The following is a 24,685-nucleotide window of genomic DNA, read 5'->3' as shown; positions in this document are numbered from 1 at the left end:
TGTTTGCAAAACGTGCTCGTTCCTTCTGCGGCGTTAGGTGGTGATTAATAAAGAGGGAGGGCAGGGGAGGGGGATCCGGTGGACAAGGAATGTGTTCGCAGGAGGAGGAGTGTAAGGGATCATTGTGTAATTAAATAATTAAAAAAAAATACTTAAGTCTGATTTGGGGAGGGAGCTGGAACGGGGTCCAGAGGGTGTAACCGGTGAATTTTTCAACTTCCAAGTTTTGAACAGTGAGAGGAAAAGCCAAGGGGGAGACTGCGCGCGAACAAATAGGGAGGGAGACCGAGGGGGAGATTTATCGTTTGAATTTTCAAGAGATCATTTTTATTATAGTGGGCGTTTGGAAAGCAGTCTCTTAACATTACCCACAGAGAGCGGGAGGGAGGGCGGAGGGAGCGGATACGCAGAGGGAGCAGGAGGCAGCGGCAGCCGCGAGAGGAGCCCGGAGATTGCGCGCTGCGGCGCTTTTCCACCCTTGGGGGACGCACACGCTCGCTCCGGCTTGCTCCCGCACACATGGTCGCTGCCGTGCAAAGTTTCGCCTGCCATCGCTCCGGGATTTTCCTGCGCCGCTCCGGGCTGTAACCTTGAACTTTCGAGAGCGTGGTGACAGTGCCATAATAACCCACCATAACCCACCACCAACTTCTTAAAAAAAAAAATAAAAAAAAAAAAAAAAGCCAAACAAAAAAATCCTCCCGCCCACCCCCCACCCCCCCCCCGTTCGAGTCCTGCCCCCCTCATCTGCAAAACAACCAGCAGCAGCAGCAGCAGCAGCAAAACCAAGACTCCTGCGCCGCCGACAACAAGAGGGTTAAAAGTGTAGATTGGATTTCACCCCGGGAAATCTAGCACACGGAGTGAACTTGAATCTTTGGCTATTTAAGGAGGAACGGGGTTTGTTGTGAAGTTGTGATCCAGGGCAGAGCCCCGTCCTGATTGATTTCATCTTCCTTGAGTCTCAGATGACTGTAAAATGAATAGATGAAATTATTCCTTTTTTGAGGCTTTTTCTTAGGGGCTCTTCGGGCAGCGTGGTCTCAAAGCGAAGTCATGATGTATTCTCCAATCTGTCTCACTCAGGTATAGACACATTTTGTTTCATTTCATTTATTTATTCGTTTATTTACTTATTTTCACGTGCTTTTTTATATTTGTGTGAGTTGTTAATGAGTCATTGCTAGTAGTGGTAATGGGTTAACGCGCAGTTGTAACTGCTTGTCAGATCCAAACTCCTCTCGCAGGAGGGGAATACTGGAGGATCAACTGTACCAGGCCATTGTTTTGGGGAGATCCATTCAAAGTGTCACTCGGAGACAAATGCTGTTAATTGCTAGTGCATAAGGAGTCAAAGGTTAACAGAATGGAAATGAGAGTAATTACGCTAAAAAGCAGGTTCGAGAAGTATTGATTTGATTGGAATCAAACGCACTGCGGTCTTTTCAGCCCACCGGCGTACGCGGAACCTAACGAAAGCCTTTAAAAGGAAAAGTGCTGTTTTTGACCGAAAAAAAAAAAAAAAAAAAGGCAGCGAGCGCGCTCTTGGCGCGAAGCGATCCCGTCTTAGGCTTAATTAGCAGCGCGCAGCCTGCCAGCGGCGGGGGCGAGGGGGACGCGGCTGCCTCCCGGGCGCGCAGCATCCGCGGCGGAGCGCGGAGCTCACCGGGGGGCTCACCGCGGGGCTGGCCGCCGGCAGGCAGCGGGGGCAGCGGGACGGGGCGCCGCGGGTCCCGGCCGGGGTCCCCGCGAGCGGGTTTGGGGTCTGGGGGCCGAGCGGTGCCCGGCCGCGGCCGCTGAGGGGAGGTCGCCGCCGGGGCTGCGCTGGGGAGGGGGCGCCCGGCCGGGCGGGGCGGGGGGGGGTGAAACGCCGTGGGCAGAAGGCAGAGGATAGTTTTGAGAAGCTTTTGTGAAAGTCTGTCTTAGGAGGATGTGATGTAAACTGATTAAGCGATAGCGGCTTGCTTCCACATTGGCGCAACAAATAGCTAAAGAAGGCGAAAACGTGCGAAAGTGGCGTCTCGCGCTGTACGGTAATTAAGCGGGCAGCGACGCGCTTATAGCTGCACAGCGAATAAATAAATACGATTTAAGTTATTCGACAATTAGAAAGCATTGTAATTCAAAAGGACTGAAGTATTCATAAATTGTGAATGAAGATGGAAACAACGATAAGGCTTATTCAGTGATTGGATGCAGTCCTGTAGCTTTTTGGCTGACACATTTTTTATTGTTTATATTTTGTTTGGCATCTAAGTGTGATTGACTTAGATATGGATATTTTCAGCAAGTAAACCTGAGCGTGAGCGGAGCAAACCTGGAAAAGAGTGCCGTAGAAATATTTCTTCCTCAAAAGAAAAATTACTGCATGTGGCAAGCATTTTGTCTAGCAGATACACGTACGCTTGCGGGTACACACAGAGAAATAATTGCTTACCTTTAATTAGCAAAAATCAATTCTATGTGGCCTGTCCGTCCTGTGAAATTACTGACAGGCAATGAGACCTCTGTCCTAGGATATATTCCTTACAGTACAACTTAACACAGAAAACACACACGTTTTCACTACCACCACTAGCACGGCGGGCAGTTCATTTTGTTGTTTTCTGCTCTGATGACATTTTTTTCCCATATCTTTGCCTTTTGGACTCAGATGCAATAGATTTCCTCACTTTTCGCAAATCTATGTTAAAATACCATACCTAGGTGCATACAAAAACATAACGTTATACTGCTGCAGTCACAGGTACAAGAGAACGATTCCTGGCTTTCGTGTGTTAATAACTTCTATCTTACATTTTGTAATCCTGCTATATCATCTGTTATGTAGGAGCAGTTCGCACTTAGAGGCACATGTATGGAACAGAATTGCAGCAGTTTGATTTTAATTTGGATTTTTTTCTCTATCTGTTTGGAATGATAAGAGCGGTTTTGAAATCGTCTTCCCTCTCCCCAAATTAAAAATTCAGATTATGTTGGAAATGAGAATGTATGCTTTCCACTATTAATATATTTAAAGCATAAAACTGATGAATCTTATTTTGGCTTACAACTGAGTTAAAACAATACTGCCAAATTTGTTCTCTCTATTGTTTTCTGCCTCTCTAAGGCACTACACCGATGCATGTTGACTGTGATAGGGTATGCTCAGTAGAAAATATTTTGGTAAAAGTTCTAAACACAGAACACCTGTTTGGACCAAGCTAGTGCACAAGCGCCAGTTCAGTTTGTGCCGATAGAGCACTGAAGCACCTTTCAGAAACAAGTCTAAAATTCAAAAGTGCAGTTTTAAGACAGCCCTTGGCATTTCAAATGTTACCCATCACTGTTTCAATAAAAGTTTGGTGGATGTAAAATAACTTCAAGGAAGAATGAAGACTTGGCAGAAGCACTTTAATTGGGGGGTGGAGACATGAGGGTCTTTTTCTCTGTCCCCCACGTCTCTTTCCCCCTGTTTGGGAATGAGTATAAACTACATTTATCTCTCTTGCTGAGGCATGATAGGATGCAGTTACCACATGCCTTTAAGTGCTTAGACTCCTGTGATATTTTTACCACGTTTATTTTTATGTTATGGTGGTCCAGGAAACTCAGAATATGTAGCCTTTTTCTTTTCCCCTTATAATATGTTATTTCATTATGCAAAAGGAAAATCCACATGGGGAAATTGAGTGCCTGAAGTTTTTGCTGTAAAATTTCTAGACTTCTGCCTTGTATACTTGTTGTATGATCCTAGGTCAAACTTAGATGAATTGATATAAAGTTTATAAGAGCGGAAAATATGAGAGTGGCACTGCATTTCCCCTTTACCTATTCCAAAAAGAAAAGCCGGCCTATCTATCATCATTATAATACAATTAGACTACTGGTATTTTTTCCTTTATTTACAAACTACATAGTTATCCTATAATAACTTCCATTTTAATTTAAATTGTCAGTGCAGAATGGTTCACCTGAGCCATTTGATATGACGTTTGAAAATCTTTCCTCCATAAATCACTCTATTGCAAGAGCAACTATGGCACATGGGTAAGTGCCACATAAAAATCATTTTTCAATATTGCTGTATGAATATTAAGGGGAAAAATCAAATTCTGTAGATGGCTTTTTAGGAGGTTTAGTGGAGAATGTGTGTGATTAATTGCAAATCTCCATTTAGGATCATTTTTATGGGCACTTCTTGTCAAGTAATGTTTCATTTGAAAGGACTCCAGATGCACAATGAATCTCTCACAGATATCTGATAATATTGCTTTAGAACAGGATGTTCTTTGCTGTCTTTCTCCTTCACACTCTTTCACATATATTTATAGCTTTAGGACTTAATGATATCCTGAAAGAAAAGCCTGAATACAGTCTTAAAAAGCTTTCCTTTTTTTTTTTTTCCATTCTTTCTTTCTTTCTTTCTCTCTTTGAAGAGGAAAACATTCAACCACTATTCAACCATTGGATACTGAAATTTGAAAACAGTAATTTGTCTATATAAAATTTTCATAGATATGAAATGCCATTGGTTATTATTGGTAACACAATGTGCAGCACCTGAAGGTGAAGCCATTCTGGAAGAGTTTGCCATGTCCATCTTAAAAAAGAAAAGTAGATCTGCAGTTTTTTAGTAGTGTAAAATTTCCATGTTAATTATATTGCCATTTAAAGTTATAAATGTTGGAGTCTGTTTTAGACATAGGGTAAATTATTGTACTTGGGCAAAAAACAAATTCTCTCAAAGCTCTTAATCCCCCTGTCTTTTTCCTTGCCCCACATTTAATCACAGATATTAGAATTTTCAAGATGTGAAGGAATTTTGTTTTGTTCAGTCTAAAATTAATTGTAAGGATTTTACACTGAAAAACCTTCCTCCTTATGCTTAGTTAAAATTTTATTAACATGCTCTGATTAAGATGACTTTCACAGGTGAAAAAATAAACTTTCTCTAGTAGTTCGAAATGAGGGGGAAAAAAGCATGGCATTGGAAAGCGTATGAAGATAGGGAAGTCTTATCATGGGCTGTGGTTACTCAGAGCAGTATTGCCTTCCCACACAAAGAACAGATTGTGGTTTAACTCTTTCCATGGCCTAGTTTCATGTGCCAGTATAGTATCAGAATTGTTCAAATCTCTGCTGGAAACTACTAGTCAGTTTAATTATTGCCTTTGTGACTTTGTCAAACATCGTACTGTAGTGCAATTGTTTATGTGCTGAATTATCTTCTAATATTCTCTCTCCTCCACCCCCCCCTTTTTTTTTTATTATTTTTTTTTTCTCTGTGAAGGTAACATGGGCATAGGGAAACGGCTTGCAACTTTTGTGTTGTTTTCTGTTTGATTTGAGGGTGGTGAGGGAAGAGAGGTAACCAGCTCCAGTAGGTTTTTACCATTCAGGAAATTTTAAAGTTTGTTTGAAATTTGAAGATTTAAATACTAAATTCTTGGCCTGAAGCTTCTACAATGGCAGTCTGAACTCTCTATAATTGAGACCATTGGTTATACTTTCATCATTTTTTCCCTAATGGAGTTAATCAACCTACTGATTAAACATAATTCATTCCCTGTCTAGCAACATAGCTAAAATATTAGTTTGTTAATTGTATTCTTGAATATAATTGTATAAAAAAGGTTCAGTTTTAGTTTGATTGCACCGTGCCAGGCAGTATGATGAACAATCTGCATGGTATTTAAAACTACATATGCCTACACACAGAAAGAGAGATATCTCCCCTAAGGTCTCCTTTGCAAACCAAAATACAGTAATGTTTGATAAGCAGATCGCGCTGTTTTAAACAGCGGATTTGTTCACAGAAGAGGCATTAGTTTTTGGGAAAGGCCTATTTAGATATTAACATGGATGTGTAGGATGGTACTTTAAGCAGACAAAACAATTTAATTGCTATAGGATGTGCTTGTAGACGACAACTAAGCATTACCTCCTTAATGCAATACACATTGCTGCTAGGCAGAAGATAAGAACTTTCAGGTGTAGCCAGATGATAGAAAGGGATATTTTGGAACTGTAAATAAATTGCATGGGTATCACAAAAGCAGCATTTGACCAGCTGTGCACTCGTAATGTCACTCTGCCACAGCATGCAGGAACACAGAGAATGCAAAGTTTGTGCCAAGTTGCCATTTTTCATTGTACACCTCAGATTGATTTTTAAGGGGTTTAGAATAATTGCCACACTCATGTGATCAGTTAACAAATTAACTGACTCTGTGGGGCTTCAAAACCCATAGTAGAGCTGCCAGAAGAAAATTAATGTAATTTTTGTTCTCAGCTTCGTAAACTTTTATTTTATGGAGTTTGGGGGTGGTGGGAGGGAAGCCCGAAGAGCTGAAAGTACAGAAGCTTCTGTTCAGGATTTGTGTACAACATGCTGTGTCTTTTCCCCACTTTCCCTTACTGTATACTGGTTTCTCTAGTTACCACCACTGGAATGGTGCTGTTTCAGTGCTGGAATGTTGGACGTTTGATAAGAAAATGGATCAAGTTTAATGGCGCATGCTCTTTGTGCCACCAGCAGTCTCTTGCTGAGAGCATGCTCCAAAAGCGGGAACTGTGTGGCATTACACTGAGCATGTATATGCTTTGTGTTTCTGTGCCACAGAGAAGAGAAATGAACTGTGGCATTCGCCTCAGCGTTCTGAACATTTCTGCTCAGATTTTTTAAAACCGTATAGTGTCCTCTTTGCACAATGGTACTTTTCTCGTTGTTAGCCCTTCACTCAGATATTTAAACGTTAGAAACAAAACATCTTGATAGCATCTCTTTTAAATGATGTAGTCTTTATAGCGTTGTGGGATGAAGTGAGGGGAGGCATACAGAATAAAATCTTCAAAGGGTTCTTTTAAAGAGTGAAATATAGAGAAAATGTGATTCTCTGTGTACTTTTGTCTGTTGCCTGATAGCGATAATAAATGCGTAAAACATATTACGCAGAATTTTGCACAGATTTTAACTAACTATTGAGTGTTTATTCTCTTCGTCTTGGATTTCACTTTAAGATTTTCAGAAATCTTTCTTGATGATGCTTTGATTATGAGAGCTTACTGACTCTGAGTTTTCTTCCTCTCTTCTTTTATCTTTTTTCCCTCCACTTCTTTTCACAGGATGAATTTCACCCGTTCATTGAGGCACTTCTTCCACATGTCCGTGCAATTGCCTACACTTGGTTCAACCTCCAGGCTCGAAAACGCAAGTACTTCAAAAAACATGAGAAACGAATGTCAAAGGATGAGGAAAGAGCAGTCAAGGATGAGCTACTTAGTGAAAAGCCCGAAATTAAACAGAAGTGGGCATCCAGGCTCCTCGCCAAGCTGCGCAAAGATATTCGCCAAGAGTTCCGGGAGGATTTTGTGCTCACGGTGACAGGGAAGAAGCACCCATGCTGTGTATTGTCCAATCCTGACCAGAAGGGTAAGATTAGGAGAATCGACTGCCTGAGACAGGCTGACAAAGTCTGGCGTCTGGATCTAGTCATGGTGATCCTGTTCAAAGGCATCCCTTTGGAAAGTACGGATGGAGAGCGGCTCATGAAATCCCCACATTGCACAAATCCAGCACTTTGCGTCCAGCCACACCACATAACAGTATCAGTCAAGGAGCTTGATTTGTTTTTGGCATACTACGTGCAGGAGCAAGGTAGGAAGCAGATTGTTGTGTTTCTATGTTAGTATGTCAAACTCTGGTTCTGAGTAGCCCTGTTTCCCCTATGGGCTCGCTTCCAGTGAAATATTATTCTGTGGTCTCTATACGTAATGTGGGTACATATCCATATGTAAATCAGCATGTATACATATATACACACATACACACGTACTCTTACAGACCTGTGCAAGTGACACGTATGTTTGACATATGTCTCTTCTTCTCTTTCAGGAGAGAGTAGGACATACCAGAGTAGTACTTTAGTTCTTCTGAAGCTGCCTTTTTTTAAAAAAAAATTATTTTTTATTTTTTTATTTATATTATATATATATATTTGTGATAAAGGGGCACAATATTGTGTATTTTTTCCAGTAATGACTTCAGGAAACATTCTTCTTCTCTTTAAAGTTTTTGTGTGTCCACCCCACCCAACCCACCAGTATTGTTAGTAACAGATGCAGGTATGTGCAATTGCACAATCACAATAAATAATATAAATATTTATTCTTGCATTTTCTTTTACAAATAATCAAAAATTCATCTTTAAGTTGATGATTCTATTTTAACTCTAAAAGCAATTATAGAGTTTCTCATGACTATTAAATAAAATATGAAAAAAATTTAACACAGGAACGCAGCTTAGTAAATACTTAGTAGTCAGAATTACAGCATACACTACTTTACGTTTTATTCATATTTTATATCATTAGCTCATGTTTCCTATCTGAGTTTTGAAAAACAAAGATACAGCTTGTAATATTTACAGAGAATTTTCCATAAAAAGTATATTTTCATAATCACACCAGTATAATTAATTATATTTGGCAGATAATTAAAATATGAAAAATCACAGAAAAGCTCCTTTAACTTAGTTTTGTGGAACTAAAATACAAACAGTGCTTCTGGTAATCATATCTCAGGGAAAAAATGCTATTCATTTTACATATTCACATAACAATATTCATATGCAGGTCCCCCAAAATCGTAAATGGCTGTAAGTAGATAAAGGTTTTCCTCTGATCCTAAGCTTTCTGAAAAACATTTTCTCTGCGTGCATCGTTTGAGTTCTTTCTGCTGATTATATCATCCTCTAGCCATCTTTGTATTGCTGGCTGATAAGCAGCAATAAAACATTTCTTTTTTAGCCGCAGATCTAAACTAGGGAAAGTTTGAACGGCTGCAGATGGTGGGCCATTTTACAACTTGGCCTGGTAGTAGGCAGAAATGGCCTGCAGAAGGGCAGATGGCAGGCAGTTATCTGATGCCCGATACGTAACTCTGGATCTAACCGAAAAATAAACTGAATGAATTTTATTAGTAACAAAAAAGTGAAATCGCACGTCGTTTCAATGTGTACTCATTGTTTTGAAGAACAGATACACAAGACGACCTTTTTATTTTCAATGAATTTTTCTGTTAGAAATTCAGTCATGTAAATGGTGCACTGTGTTCTTGTGAACATATAAATAGTGTTCAATTTTATTATTTATTCCTCAAGAAAAAATGCCTTTTTTTTTTTTTTACCTTGTTTGTATTTTATATATTTTCTCTCCACAGCAGTAGGCAATGTACTTAGAAATTTTGCAGCAACTTTAAGTAGTTGCACAGTGTGGTAAATCTGATCCTCAAAAGCATAGAAAATAAGTTTTCTATGATAGCATTAAACAAAATATCTTAATTACAAAATATTTTTAACTTCAAATTTCCTTTATGAAAAAAAAATAGAACACTAGTTTGAATGCAAATATTGCAAGACATAGCTTACTGATTAATTCTAACGGGTATACCTATCTGTAAAAGTCAAAATTACAAAGAGAGGCAAAACAGCTTATGTAACTCTTGAACCGAAGAAGCTGCGGTCAGGGTACTCACACTCTTGATTTTAAGTTGTTGGAAGCCAGTATCTTGAAATGGGGCAAGAAATTGAAGGGCATAGGTGATTTTACTGTTTTAAATGGATTGAGAATATGAGATTATTCAAAATATTTGTCTAAACAGAAATGAGTAAGATAAGCATGCCGTGATATTATAACTTCTAAAGTTATAAGAAGCTACTTCAGGAATATATGGGAAGATGAAGCTGGCTAATTTCTTTGTACCAAGCCACCCTTAGTAGACCCTTTTGTTTATTGTGAACCGCAAGTATTTTGTATCTCTCTTGCTGCTTTACAGTTAATCTTCTGTTAACATCTGTTGGCTCTCTTCTTGAAGAAGTCATATTAAGTTATCTTCGTATTTTTATCCCGTTTTGTCAAAAGTTGATTCTCTGTCCTCAGTGAAAGCAGGTTAATTGTGGCGCTTTGCAGTGCTCTTGATTAAGAGCACCAGGCTTTGCAAAAGATAAGCATGTAGTCAACCAAAATACTGCCTTTTACACATGCTGTTTTGCTTTTTATTTCTGTTTTGGAATACAAAAGCCGCCTAATAGTATCGTATAAAAACTAAGTAGAGAAATAGAAACAATTAAGTTGCTGAATGAAATATGAAGAAGGAATTAGCACACAAAATGAATAAAGGGGCCAAATAGTATGTTTTTTGTTGCTTTAAAAAAGAAGATTAGGGGAAAAAGGAGGAGGAAGGATGGTTTGAGTGCCAGTGATGGTTGCCAGTGGCACCAGGATTGGCATCAGACCTTCTTTGTTTAGCCTAGGATGCCTGTGATTTGTTGGTTGGCATCCGCATTGCAGTGCAGAGTAATGTTACAATATATTGACAATTTCCAGATCTAGAAGTGTCAATAATCCTTTCAGTTCCTAATAAAAAGAGCTTCTACTTCCACATCTGCCTTGAAGGATGAAATAAAGACTGACCTATCAAGTTCTGTCATTGACCAACTTCACCTGGTTCTGCTTTTCGCTCACCTCCCTCAGAATTCAGCATCTTTTTCTCCCTATTCCCTTTCTACTACCTTCTTGCGCTTTAGGAACATTTTTTTTTTAAAAAGAGGCTTGACATAGGTTGCAATGCCTTTGACTGAAATGGAGGAAGAAAATGGGAGGCACACAGTGATCAATGTTTAGACTCAAATAATTTTAAATCATAATACATTTCTACAGGGCTCTCCTTGTTTTGTGTTTCAAGTCCACCCTCCCCCCTCACTGAATTTTTTAAAAGCCCAAACCTTGAAAATGCCACAAATGTTGTTTCTAATGACAAAAATGCCCCCTCCCCCCCCCCCTTTTTTTTTTCTAGCTAGCATCAGAGACATTTTTGTTTGTTTGTTTTTCTGTCATTTGATATGAAATGCATCTGAGTCCATAAAATCATTTGATGGTATTTGACTCAATCAGTGCAGTGCTTAGGCTGTGTTCCCGTTGCTACAAGAACCGCCATTTTGTTTGTCAAGTGCCAGGAGAGGAGAAAAAAAAAAGGCAGACAATGTGCTTGATGCCAATAATGGTTGCCAGTGGCACCGAGGTTGGCATCAGACCCTCTTTGTCTAGTTGCTGAATGCCTTTGATTCGTTGGTTGGCATCCGCATTGCAGTGGGCACATTGGAAAGTTTTTGACAATCAGTGAATGAAAGCTGCAGTACTTGTTTGCTGCAACAGAACCCAGATAATATAAATCCCTTCTTCTGATAGATGTTTTGCTTAGTCTTACAATGGCTGATTAAAACAATAAATAAAAAAAAATCCATTGCTCTTTTTCTAAAACATAAAATATCTCATCGCAACGTCTTATCTGCAGAATTGCTAATCCTCATGTTGTCTCTGCTGTTTTTCTTCCTTGCAGCATAAATAAAATTCAAAGTTGATTTTAGATATTTTAGAAGATAGTGAATGAAGCACAATAGACCTTGAGAAATATTTTGGGAGCTTAAAGAACTGAAGCAATGGTAAATGTAAATGGTAAACATTTTTAAGTCTTTTAAATGTGTGCGCCTCTCAGAGTACATTTCTCAGATCAGTCATGTTGCTGTTTACACTCTCCTTTGTCCTTTTGCAAGACTGATATAACTGGGGGAGCCTGCATCCCCAGCTCTTAATAAAATCTGAAGTTGAGGGGAGGATCTTTTAAACTATCCAAAAAGGAGAGCAGAAAATAGATGCAGATGTCCTTCGTCTGGTACTGCTCAGGCTCTCCTGAGTTTTTAAAGTTCTTAAAACATCAAGACATAGTTACAGTTCCAGCTGCAGGATTTCTGCTACCACGAACTCTGCAAAAAGGCTAAATCATTTCTGTTGGAAGTTTCCTAGATAGTTAGCATTAATATTGCTTTCCGGTTAACTGCTATTATCTCGTTAATTAATAAGAAGGATTAGCAGCCCTACCCAAAGGGCTGCACAGAAGGAAGCCTGGCCTACGTGAGCCCCCAGCTCACCAGACTGTGTCCTATCTCTCCGGGGGTCACAGGAAAAAAGGGAAAAAGGAAGGATAGGAGGGAAAAGAAAGAAGGGGAGAGGCAGGGAGCGGGCTGGCTCCCCGCAGGTGAGGTAGGGGAGAACTTCTCCTGTGAGGATTCATCTGTTGGGCCGCTGGGAAGCACGCAGATCCCAGGAGAGAGAGGGCCGGTTGTGTGCTGGCAGGGAGCATGCACCACATGGCTGCAGCCGGCTGCCGCATCGAGCAGCCAACGCGGGCTGTGCCAGGTTTGTCATGCACGCCGTCACGATCCTTTGGCCAGCACCTCTACAGATCATCTCAGCCTGAGTGCAGGCATTCCCGGGCTGCACCTGCATGGATCCAAAACTGCTTCCAACCCAGCTAAACGCTGAGGAATCAGCAATCCCTTAGCGAGCAGGGATACCGCCTTCTTGCTTCGGCGGTGCTAGCGAGGTATGCGTGCAGTCTTGTGTTGGACATTGTGTCCTCTGTCCAGAAGGAACTGCGGGAACAGGCAAGCAGACTCCTGGTGGGTCAATGCCTTGATCCTGTTGTTAAACTTTTTGAATTTTGTGAGTTTATTTTTAAAGGGAGCTCAAATTTTTAAATATGTCTGTGTAGTCGTTCTTATATCACACTTCAGTTTACATATAGTAAGCATAGAAAACTGAGGATAGAGTAACATGGTGATAATACTTTTTCTCTTTTACAACGGTAAATAATGTATTTTTTTCTGTTAGTTTGCTGTAAGTATAAGGAATTCAATGTAAAATTGTACCCAAAATGATTTTTTAAACAGTCTCTTCTCTGTATAATTCCTATAATGTTCATACATCTAAATGTCACAACATCCTGAAGATTTGTGGACAGGGGTTTGCATTTCTTGTGTACATTGATGCTTCCACACACAATTAATAAATAAATAAATTAAAAAAAATAAATAAAAGAGGGCCTAGAAGAATCAATCATCTTGAATTGCTGATTGTTCCTACTTCCGTTAACTTGAATGATTTGCCTCCTTCTGAATACTTTATATGGGAACACACAATTGAACATTTAACCTGTTTTGCAGAAGGATATGTCAAGGCACAAGTAATTTGCTGGAGTTTACACAGCAAATTGTTAGCTGCACTGGGAACAACAGGAAACAGAGATTATTACTGCCTGTACCTTATAGGTATCTAGATGCTCTTGAAGCCTATTACTTACATGCTGAAATGGCATGCTGATCCCTTGCATTAAATCTCAATTTGGAATCAGAGAGCCAGTGCAGAAGTAGAGGTAGGAGTTTATGTTTTGTTTGTTCTCATATGAGAAGAGCTTTTTGTAGTTTAAGAAACTGATAGGGAACAATAAACACTTAAAAAATGTTGGATTACTTTGAGCAATTCCCATTTATTCAGGCATACAGAAAATATAATTTTAAAACACTGCTTGTGTCAGTTTAAAAAGACACCTTTTGACTTCTTTCCTAGTTTTCTAATGTAAAATGTAGGATGACAACTTTGTCAAGTACCTCAAATGTGCTGAAAATTACAGACAGAAAAAATATTTGTCATTAAAAGATGGGCGTTATTTTCATGTGTATATGGGCATGGGCATGTTTTTCAATTGACGATTATGAATATTTTGTGTATGGAGACACAGGAAAATAAAACACTTGAAAAGGTCACACATCAGTCAAACAGTAAAAATGAAGAATTCAAAATGTATTTATTTTTTGTTTTTAATTTTTATTTTTCTCAGAACAGTGTTGTGGGTGATATGACAAATTCATGAGAAAGAAATGGGAAATTTTAATATTTAATTTACTATTGCTATCAGGAATGAAATATATATGTTTTAGGAAGGAGCCTTTTACTTTTTGTTTATTCTGTTTTTTCTTACTTGATACACCAGGGACATCATTTTCACAGGGTTAAATGATATTAATTGTGTTTAAGACAAAGGAAGCTTACAGTTAAATACATTCTGTGCAACTAGTTGAAAATTTAGAATTTAGCATTAATTTATGAATCACATTTAGATCAACAGCAAGAAGCAATAAAGTAAAGAACAGAAAAGAAAACAGAAAATCCTTGCTTCACAGTAATTTCAGACAGAAGAATACTGGGAACAAAAAAAAAAGCTTCTAAACTGTAAATAAGGTCACTAATTCATAAAGGAAATACTTCAAATAACAGCAGAGGTTTATGTTTTAAATTTCTTATTTTTCGTGCATATTGGATTTGTTGTAACTGAAAACTTTATAAAGTAATTAAACACTAATACCACTGGATGTTGAATTTTAAAACTTATTGCACCAGATTGCTGTCAAATTGACATCTTTTTCTAGCTTTCCTATCTACCCTGCTTTTTCTTCTCCTCCTACTCCTGCTTTTTCTTCTCCTCCTCCTCCTGCTGTTAGTAGAGGAGTAGTGTAGAAAGCTTGAGGACTGGTGGCCCTGCCGAAGCTCTGGTCCTTGGAGCAGTACACAGCAGTGCCAGGCACAATAACCCAAGAAATTTCTTTAACAGTTATGTTCCAGCCTTAACTGCACAGTGATGTGTTGTTTTGCTTTAATCACTCAGGTGGGATGATTTCAGAATAAAAAAGGCTAATCTAACTGAACTAACCTAACTTTGATTTTGGGGTGGAGAAGAGACCCCTTATCTGGAGACACTTTTCATATGTTAAGTGAATGTGACAAAGGAAGAAGGCCTGTGCACTTAGCCAGTTTGTTTGACAAACATAAAATGAGATGTCATTCTTTATAGGGAGTCTTCATGTTTGATCCCTGTCTCTCGTTTTCTATTTTTTAATTTATTTTATTATTATTATTACTATTTAACACTAGTGGAATTTCTAGAAGTGCTTGCTAAAAAACTGGCTCAAGGCCAGTATGAAGTATGGATTAGAAGAGGGTTGAAAGGCTCAGGAACTAGTAAAGGAGAAGTAAATCATAGATTACTAGCTTTGTCCAAGAGAAAAGAGAATTGATTTAGGTGTGTACATTGTACTATCTGGAAGCAGTGAGTTGTGTGTGCAATTGGGAACAGTCTTCTTGCAAAGCTGCTAATCTTCCCCCCCCACCTTTTAATTTATAAAGGTATTAGTTTCCTACTCTCTTATCCTCCCAAGCTCACCTTACTGAGAGTTTCTTTCCTTTTCTGAGTGTATTGTGCTTTTCCTCCACCCTCCCTCCTAAATATATTTCTTTAGCTGTTTCTTAGGAACCTCAGTATTGACAAGTGACTTTTGTTCTAGATTGTTTTTCAATCAGTGGGAGATGGACACTTCAGTCATGGCTTTTGTGGGGGATTCTGTCTGAGGAAGGGCTGAAAGTCTTGAGTGTGTTTATCAAACATAGCATTTTGGACATTTCTAGCCAACCTGACTACTAGAGATTTTGCCTGCAGGCCATGTGTCACATCCTCCTGGTTCCCTGTGCCCCTTCTCATGTCACAAAAAAGTGACTTAAAACTGTACAGACACTGAAATCATTTAATGTTAGGGCCCCTTTCACTACTTATGGTGTTTAAGAAGTTTTAAATATTTTCTTTCTTTTTCTTCCTTCCTTCCTTCCTTCCTTCCTTCCTTCCTTCCTTCCTTCCTTCCTTCCTTCCTTTCTTCCTTCCTTCCTTCCTTCCTTCCTTCCTTCCTTCCTTCCTTCCTTCCTACCCTCCTTCCCTCCTTCCCTCCTTCCCTCCTTCCCTCCTTCCCTCCTTTCTTTCTTTCTTTCCTGTGTAGGAATCAAATAAAGAGAAATGACTATGGTACGACACTGGGTAGAGAACTGTAGAAAAGCTTAGCTGAAGCTCATTCAACCATTGAGTATTCTCCCTCAAAAAAACCTTGCACATTTTCACACTAACTATTTACTCCATTTACTCCAGAGAAAATTTAGGAATAACCTTAAACTGAGTGTTCCAGCGTCCTTCAGTGTTATAAAGGTACCTTCACTAAAAGCATCTCTGTGGATTTAAGGTGTCTTTTTATTGCTTCCTCCTGGCAAAATATATACAGAAGTGCAACAGAATGATTCTCCGTTACTTCTTTAGAGATCAAACAGGAAAGTCAAACACAAAAGTGAACAGATAGTGAACTCTATTTGAGAAACTCATTGTGTCTGTTGGGAAATTACAAAAATGATATTTTTTCTTATATTGGTTAATGCAAATGATGTGCACAAGTAAGTATATTCTATACCATTTGCAGTTATTAGACTTTTGAGAATTTTAAATAATTAGTTTTTTAAAATATTGATTATATATTTGCCTTTTCAATCTTCAAGTTAACATTAACCTGAATTGCTACACATAATTTCAAAAAGAATACTTTTATGCAAATGAAAGATAAGTGTAACAGATATCTTTAATCTAGCATTATATTTTACTCTTTAGTCAGTCATCTTGATATATTCTTCAGAACATATTTTCTGATGATTACATATAATTTATATATTTTTTATTTAAAATAGAAAAAAGTGTACATATTAGAATACAGTAATACAGATTCCTTATCTTTAGAGATTGAAAATTAAATATTTATTGTAATTTTTTTTTGTGAATACTTTAGCCTAAAGTGACAAGCTATTTTCAGCCTTTTTGATAAAACAAGTAACAAGGAAATGCTGGATTTCCCTAGTTGATTTTTTTGGAAGGGTCTTGTGTCTTGTAGATAGCAAGTGTATTTAGCATAGCATCAATTTTCCATTTCATGATTAATGCCAATGATAATGATGCCAGATACATTGAAAGGATGTCTATAAACCTGTACTCTGATTTCAAAGTGTGAAAACATCTCCTAGTCAAGTCAACTTGTATTTTCTTATTCTGACATCTGGAGTTTCTGGACAAATTACCTTAAATTTGTTATGCTGTGTTAAAAGACATGTTTTATGAGGCCAGCCTCAGCTCCTGGCCTTAGTGTCAAGGACCCTGCTACATGATGCAACATGTCTTGTTAGGTTTAATTGACCAAAGCCGATTTGTTAACACAATTCATTTGTGCTGTAACTCATGCCCAGGCCAAGTTGCTACCTGAATCTCTTGACCTTGAGTTGTCTGGGTCATGAAATGGCTGCGAACAGCTTGACCTCCCCATTGTTCAGCAGTGTTGCTGTTTCCTCTGATTCCCTGTGGTAGTTGTTGACAAGAAGGTCTCAGTCCCCACTTTTCACACCAGCAGCATCCATCCAGAGCTGCCCTGTCCTCTGTTGGAAGTGGCTGGACTCTCAACATCACCACCTTTTTTCTGCTGCCAGCGATGGGGACAAAGAGGTGGCCCTCCTCTGCATAAGAAGTGATGATTGCTAGAGGCTAGAGTGAAATTTTGTCCTCCCTCAGGTTGTGATGCACTTCTGTTCTTTGAGGGTGTACAGGTTCACTGCATTTCTCAAGGGCAAATGCTTGTAAGTCTTCATCAGCCTTGTCTTGCTTTGAGCATCATTCGAGTGGTATATATTGGAAAAAAGGCTCAGTTTGGAAAATATTTTGCAATCAGGGTGTAATGCACATGCACACTAGTTCAGTTTTTGGAAAAAAAAAATCAGAGTGATCTAAATAATTTATTGTTTTGGAATGGAGGGGCATCCTGTAAGTAGCTATGATTTCTTTAGTATCAGAACCTTATTTTCTCAAAGACTAATCTTGTATTCAAGTGCAATGATGGTCTCCAAAGCAAAGAACTTCCAAAGGACTTCATACATAATGTTTGATGCAGGGTCTAAACTTATTAAGAGGAGACAAAGAACAATCTTTGTTTTCTGCTTTTTTTTTTTTTTTTTTTTTGGAAACACTGTCTCTAGGGAAAACTGCTTTTACTTTGGCTTGACTCTTGGTGAGAGGGGAAGTCATCAGCACTGTATCCTGACAGGCTGCCTACCGTGAATGTCCCTGATTCTAATGTCAGCTCCTTGATTTAGGCTTTGTGCTCTCTGTAATTGCTTACAATTTGATTGTTAGGACAGTTTAGTTTTTTGAGATGGGTATTACATCTAATCATCTGCTGCATTGTGCTGCAGTTTTAGGAAGCATTGCCTTTTGAAATCAGTGACTGGATCTGTTTGAAAAACTGATGGCATGATACAGCCTCGATGATTTAGGAAAGCTCATATGACAGTACTGGTACCGTTATAAAACAGGTAAATTTGTAAGCCAGTACTCATCAGATCATTGGCATGTTCTTAATTTAAGGCCTTAGCCTGAAAACTTTTCTCACTTGAGCAAATTTATTCAAGCAAATCTACTTCACTTAAAACATACTTTATTCCTGGTACAATGCGCTGACTTTACAGCATGTGATCAGGTTTATTTCTGCAGTCTGGTTGATTTCTCTGTCAACTCATTTATTTTTTTTGGAAAAAAAAATCAGATAATATTTGCACATACAGTGTTCCCATCAAGTTGTAAATGACCATACTTTTTATTTAATTCAGTGGAGGTCTGGTTTTTGATTGCTGTTATATTATTCCTCTGAAGGAGGAGGGTGGGACTGCTGATGCATGGAGGTTGAATGGTGTCCCTGTAATGACAATGTGAAGTATAAATCAGTGCTTAGATGCAAGGACTTCAAAACCCATGGCTTAGTATCCAGTTGTGGGTGACCACAGGCAGGTTTCCTCAGGTCCCAAGAGAAGGCAACGCTTGCTGTAGTGTTGTCTCAGTGGGGGGATTGCGAAATGCCTAGATATGTACCAGCTGAAAAATTATAAACCTTCATGTATGTCACTGCAAGCAGAGTCTGCCTGCTCGTGCCCAGCCCCCAAGTGGGCTCTGAAGAAATGTTTTACCCCGTTTTCTCATGCCCAGATGGAAGAAACTTGCCCAAGCAGGGAGGGCCAGCACAAAGCATTCCTCCACTGCAAGCCCTGCGGTGGTACTCTGCTGTGGGAGAGGGCGGCAGAGGGAAACCGCCCAGAATTATCTGACACAGAAGACCAGGTCTGTGGTGGGAGCACTCTTCAGATTCACCTGTGTTTCAGCTTCCTTGAGGCTGCCGTTGAGGATGGAGCTATGGTTTTGGTGTGCTTAACAAGCTGTCTGAATTTTGCTGCCTTGTGACAGTGGAAAGAAAAATGCTTTAGAAAGAAAGATGAAAGAAACAGTAATCACAGGCAGTTATGTATGTGTTCATATAAATGACCAAGCACACAGAACGAATCTGTAGTGTCTGTAAGGGTGGCTTTTGAGTTCAGCCTGGTTCCCCATCCCTCTCACCTCTCTGATGCCCAAGCATTTCAGTCCAGTGGGTGAATAGCTCAGCCCAGAGCACACTGACATGGGAACAGGATGGATGGTCAGGAGTTTGGTCCAGGGTGTGAGATAAAACTCATGTAACAGTGCACTTGTATCTGGAACATGCTGGTCATCCTGTTTCATCTTACCGGTGATTACAGGTCTTTGTAAGGTAACTTAGACAGAGCCCATTGCTCAGATTTATTTAATAGCCTGATCTTGTTTTGTAATGCTTTATTCCAGGATATTGTCTTGAAAGGCCTATTTGTAGCCAAAGCCCCTACTGATTGTACTGAAACTCTCCAAAATACTTGATATGTAACTTGTCCTTTTTGGACTCAACATGCCAGCTACTTTTCCTTCTGAAGTCATTGTTTTCCTCATTTTCTGCTTTATTATATTTTGAGGTTGGTAATGAGCCAGATGTAACATCAACACCTACAAAATGACTGTGCCTAGTTCTAAGAGTGGGAAGTGACACTAGTCTATGCAAAGGAAAAGAAGTCCATCCATGCACTTTTCCCAGGTAGTACTGAATCAGTGCAGTTTGGAGCTAACAGAGGGTTAACATCAAAAGTTATTCTATTGTTTATCTTCCAGTTAAAGAATAACTAGCCTATGCAGAAAGGAGAATTGGAAAATTGATTGGGCTGTCTAGATTCAGACACATAATTTAAAGTAAACTATATCAACTTTTGTTTTTGCCACATATGAATTCATAGTCTGCAGTTCAGCCATCTATAAAGGTTTATGTTGAAGGAGTCATGGACTTCTTTTATTTTATTACACCTGACTTTTTTAAATTTATTTTTTAAGCTATGTGTAATTACTGCAACTGGCTTAATTGTTACTGGAGTTATTTTTCCTTGTTACGGAAACAGATATCTTATTGTTACACAGAGCATAAGAATTGTTTGTGCAGTTTGACTATAGTGAGGACTGCTGGTTAATTTTAAAACACATGCCTAATCTTGCATTGTCATACACAAATACAGTGTGTGTATATAGTCCTCCCTGGCCTCTTGCACATTCTTTACACTATACTGCTTCTGTAACTTGAATATTCTGGTACAAGAATTATAGTTGTCATGTAATCTTTTCTGTTCTATTTTCAGTCTCCAAATAAAGGAAAAGCTGCTTATAGTAAAATGAGGATCACTGGTCTTTCAGTAATTAAATAGACTTGTTATACTGCATTAATCCTTTTTGGAACATTTGGAATGACTTCTTAGCACTCACAAACACAGCATTACGGTGAGCAATTAATCTGTTGTTTGTCCTCCAATATTTGTGTGATGTAAAGCATGTGTGTTGAAAACCATATTTCAGGTTTAGGACCAGAATCCTTGCAGAGTTAAATAATATTGATCATTTGGTACTGTGGACCAAGACATAAATCTGAGTTGCTCTGAGTTGCAATAATTGTTCTAATGACTAGCAAAGCACTAACTGCATTCTACTGAAAGGGCTTATGGTGCAATGGTGTTCAATAATGTAGAGTTTTGGGTGAAAAAAGAGTAAATTCAGAAAGCAAGTGTGAATTAGTTAGAGGTAGCCAAAAGCTTTCTAGATTTCTGATTAGCCTGCCTTGTAGGTAGGTCGAGAAATAAAGGCTTAACATTTCATCAGAAAAGATTGTGTTTTGGAAAAAAATCAAATTCAGTAACTCTCTAATGATTATAGAAGTACAAACTGGCCAAAGGAGAGTGTGTAATTCTTATCAAGGACAGGTTTAGGAAGCATCTACCAACATGACACACTTAAATGTGATCAAGTTGTCCAGCAGAGAGGTGGTTCAGCTGACCTCTTGATGTCCTTCATAACCTCAGGGTCCTGTAATGTTAATGCAGTAATCAAATTTGCTCCTTTTCTGAGCTTCACAAATAGTGAACAAATAAAATCACCCAAAATTTATCTCAGAATTTTGCAGTTTTGTAATTGCTTTCCTGGATGCAGTCTGCTTAGTTTTCTTTGGTCAAAAGGGCATATTAATTCTCTTGGTACTGTGCTGGAGTCTTGTGCTGTTTTCCTGCATTGTTCAGCAGTAATTAACTTGAAGCATAGTGGAGAGCATTAGCTTCTGAGCCTAGGTTAAATCAGCAGAAGAGTCTTATGTTCCTGCAGTATATAGTCTTAGAATACATTATCCTATTGCAGAAAGATAAAGGTGTTTTTAAATATAGTCCAGCCAGTTTGACCTTGTCAGAATTCAAGCCATATTAATGGTAACTTGAGCTTGTTGAAGCCTTTCACAGTAGGATGAGCATTAACACAGAACTCCCTATTCCATCTGGTGAAGAACCTACAGAGAAGGCTATACATAGACTTTTCGTTAAATTCCATACTAAGGTATAATGAGATATTTATTATGTTTTCCACATGCTCTTGACACTTCTCTTGCCTTTAATAGGCACCCTCTGTCAGAGACCAACAGATACAGTTAAGAAGAAGCACTGTAAAGCAACACTATTACCTCATGCAGATAAGACTGCTGAATAGTAATAGTTATGGGCTGTATTTTGGAAAGCAGTGATTAGTGACAGTTTTATTGTAGCTAACATATGTATGAAGTCCTGGCTTTCATTGTAATGCCCTGGAAATGAGTGTCAGAACACACAGAAAAATTTAACGATTAATCTATTTGTTGCTTTTAAGTAGCAAATAAAGGCTCTAGAATTTAATCCAGAGGGATCTTGACAGGCTGGAGAAATGTGCTGATAGGAGCCTTATGAAGTTCAACAAGTAGAAGAGTAAAGTCCTTCATCTGGAGAAGAACAACCCCACACAACCAGCTGGTGCCACCTAGCTGGAAAGAAAACTTGCAAAAAAGCACTGGGGTGTCCTGTGTCCAGTTCTGGCTGCCCCAGCACAAGAGAGACATGGAGAGAATCCAACAAAGGCCACAAAGATGATTAAGGAACAGAAACACCTCTTCTATAAGGAAAGGTTAGGAGAGCTGGGTCTGGTCAGCCTATAGAAAAGAGTTTTCAGGGGGTTTGTAACGACATAGATAAATACCTGAAGGGAGGGTACAAGGTGTATGGAGTCAGACTCTTTTTCAGAGGGGTCCAGTGACTGGCAATAGTCACATACTGAAGCACAGCAGGTTCCTCTTGAACATCAGGAAACACTTTTACTGTCAGAGTGACGGAGCACTGACACAGGTTGCCCAGAGAGGTTTGTGGAGTCTCACTGCTTGTAGATATTCAAAAGCCATCTGGACATGATCCTGTGCAGCTAGCCCTAAGTGGTCCCTGTTGAGCAGGAGAGCTGGGCAAGATGGTTGCTAGAGGTTCCCTCCAACCCCAGCCGATATGTGATTTTGTGAATTCTTTTAAATTGTTTCTGCTGAATTTTTCATACACGGTGTCTAACACAGTGATACGTAAAGCCTACTTGGTCCTGAAAGCAGCACAGGTACAGTGATAGGACATCTTGTGGTTTTATGTACCCTGCTATTGTGGGTTCCCCAAAAGGTGCTATGGACCTATGCTTGAAAAATATACCATAGCAGGCTCATTCGAACTTCTCTCAGCTGAATGTTTTATTTTGTAATTATAATAATGTATGCATATGAGTCTGATTATGTTTGTTGACTTGTTGTTTCATAAATTTGAGTGAAAGGTTTTTGGCATACTTCCTAGTTATTATGTGTATTATTGACAAGGATGCATTAGTTTGGTTCCCAAGGCTGGTTCTAGTTTCTGTATCACTGGTAGCACGTGACCTATTTGAAAGTGACACATGCCAGCATATTTCTTGTTGCCTAGTTGGTGCTCGCTTGAGCTGTGGAGTGCATCACTGGACATCACTGTTGATGAACAAATGTGCCAGGCATTTCCGAGGTAGCTACCATTGAAAAGCTTTTTTTGGTGTCCGTCACCATTTGACTATTTGATGGCCATGGCCTGTGCGTGCATTCTTGCCAATGAAAACTACAGCAATTAACCAGCTACTTCCAGAACCTGGGGGAATACAGGGACATAAGAGAAAATAGTGCCTGCAGGGCCAGAGAGAAGAAATGGGGAGGAGGTGAAATGAAGAGTTCCCAAGTGTGGGTGTCAGGAGGGACTAGAAGATGAGAGTCCTGTGCCAGAAGTGTGATGCTCTGGGGCCTTTGGGCAATTGGGGAAGGAAATTACTACCGCCATCTATGAAGACAGACTGAAGGAGTTGAAGTTGTTCAGCCTGGAGAAGTGAAGGCTCTGGGGAGGCCTTTTAGCAGCCTTTCAGTACCTAAAGGGGGCTCACAGAAAAGCTGGGGAGGGACTCTTTTTCAAGGGGTGGAGTGATAGAACAAGGAAGGATGGGTTAAAACTAAGGGTAGACTAGATAGTAGGAAGAAAATCCTTACTCAGAGGGTGGTGAGGCACTGGAACAGGTTGCCCAGGGAAGCTGTGGAAGCCCCATCCCTGGAGGTGTTCAAGGCCAGGTTGGATGGGGCTTTGAGCAACCTGGCGTAGTGGGCAGGTGTCCCTGCCTATGGAAGGGGGCTTGGAATTAAGTGTCTTTAGTGTCCCTTTCAATCCAAACCATTCTCTGATTCTCTGATTCTATCTTGATGAGGAAGTCTGGGGTTCTTATTTGGGGTTCCTGGTGCTGACTGCATCTGTGTCTGCCATCTGCATTGTCAGTGACACTAAAAAATTTTTTTTGAAACCCCTGTGCTATACAATTGTGTTGACTTCTGAGCAGGAGCTTCTCCTTTTCAGTCTCCATGGCAACCCAAACTTATTGTATATTAAATGTTTCCAGCTCCAAGTTTTGGTGTTGGGAAAGGACAATATACATACCTAACCTGTTGATCCATTGTTGGGGAGAGAAAGAAGAAAAAATAGTCTTTTTTTTTTTTCTTTCCCCTTTCTCTGGTTTTTTAAATGCAATGGACATTCTTGTATTTTGTACATTCATATGGATCAACTGATTCTTTTGAACTCTATTTGATACAGTAGTATAGAGATCCAATGCTGAATTCATGTTGCAAGGAATGTGTTCAGATTCATATTACTTCTGTAAAAAGATATTTGGCCTGTTCAGGAGTTATTCTGATGTACTGGGATCCCAGGCAACAAAACTAGAACAGATATGACTGAAGTACTGCAGACTCTCTAGACTGTAGACCTAATCCCGCAAATCCCTATTTACATAAATCCCACTGATTTCAAAGAGTGTGCACATGAGAAAGCAGGTTTTACAGGATCAGGCCATTCTTCCTAGAGACCAACATCTGTTGCACCAACTGTGATAATCTCAGGACTGTTAAAGGAAACTCTGAGGAAGCATTTTATGTGGCCTAAAAGAAAACAACAACAAAAAAAGTAACAGTTTTCTGTTGCTATACAACTGATTATTAGCAGAAGCAAATCCCTGTGTATTCTTGTGTCTCTCCTTTATTTTCTTCCTGCATAGTTTGATTTACATGAGAGAAAAATGCTTTATGCAACTGTGTGCTGTCACTGCTGTTCTTTACCTGTGTTATCTATTGAGAATTTTTTA

General features: G+C 39.3%; 1 protein-coding gene across 1 annotated transcript; it reads left to right on the top strand.

Moving 5' to 3' along the window:
• Positions 1-855: 855 nt before the first annotated feature.
• Positions 856-20,420, top strand: LOC118259871 (nuclear factor 1 B-type). The gene is made up of 3 exons (XM_035569732.2): positions 856-1,086; positions 7,108-7,639; positions 20,305-20,420. The coding sequence occupies exons 1-3, from the start codon at positions 1,057-1,059 to the stop codon at positions 20,313-20,315; spliced, it is 573 nt and encodes a 190-aa protein (XP_035425625.1). The 5' UTR covers positions 856-1,056; the 3' UTR covers positions 20,316-20,420.
• Positions 20,421-24,685: the final 4,265 nt, after the last annotated feature.

This window comes from Cygnus atratus, chromosome Z, assembly GCF_013377495.2.
Source record: "Cygnus atratus isolate AKBS03 ecotype Queensland, Australia chromosome Z, CAtr_DNAZoo_HiC_assembly, whole genome shotgun sequence".
NCBI classification, from domain to species: domain Eukaryota; kingdom Metazoa; phylum Chordata; class Aves; order Anseriformes; family Anatidae; genus Cygnus; species Cygnus atratus.
Note: the sequence above shows the minus strand (reverse complement) of the source record. Positions and strands in the feature narration are given on the sequence as shown.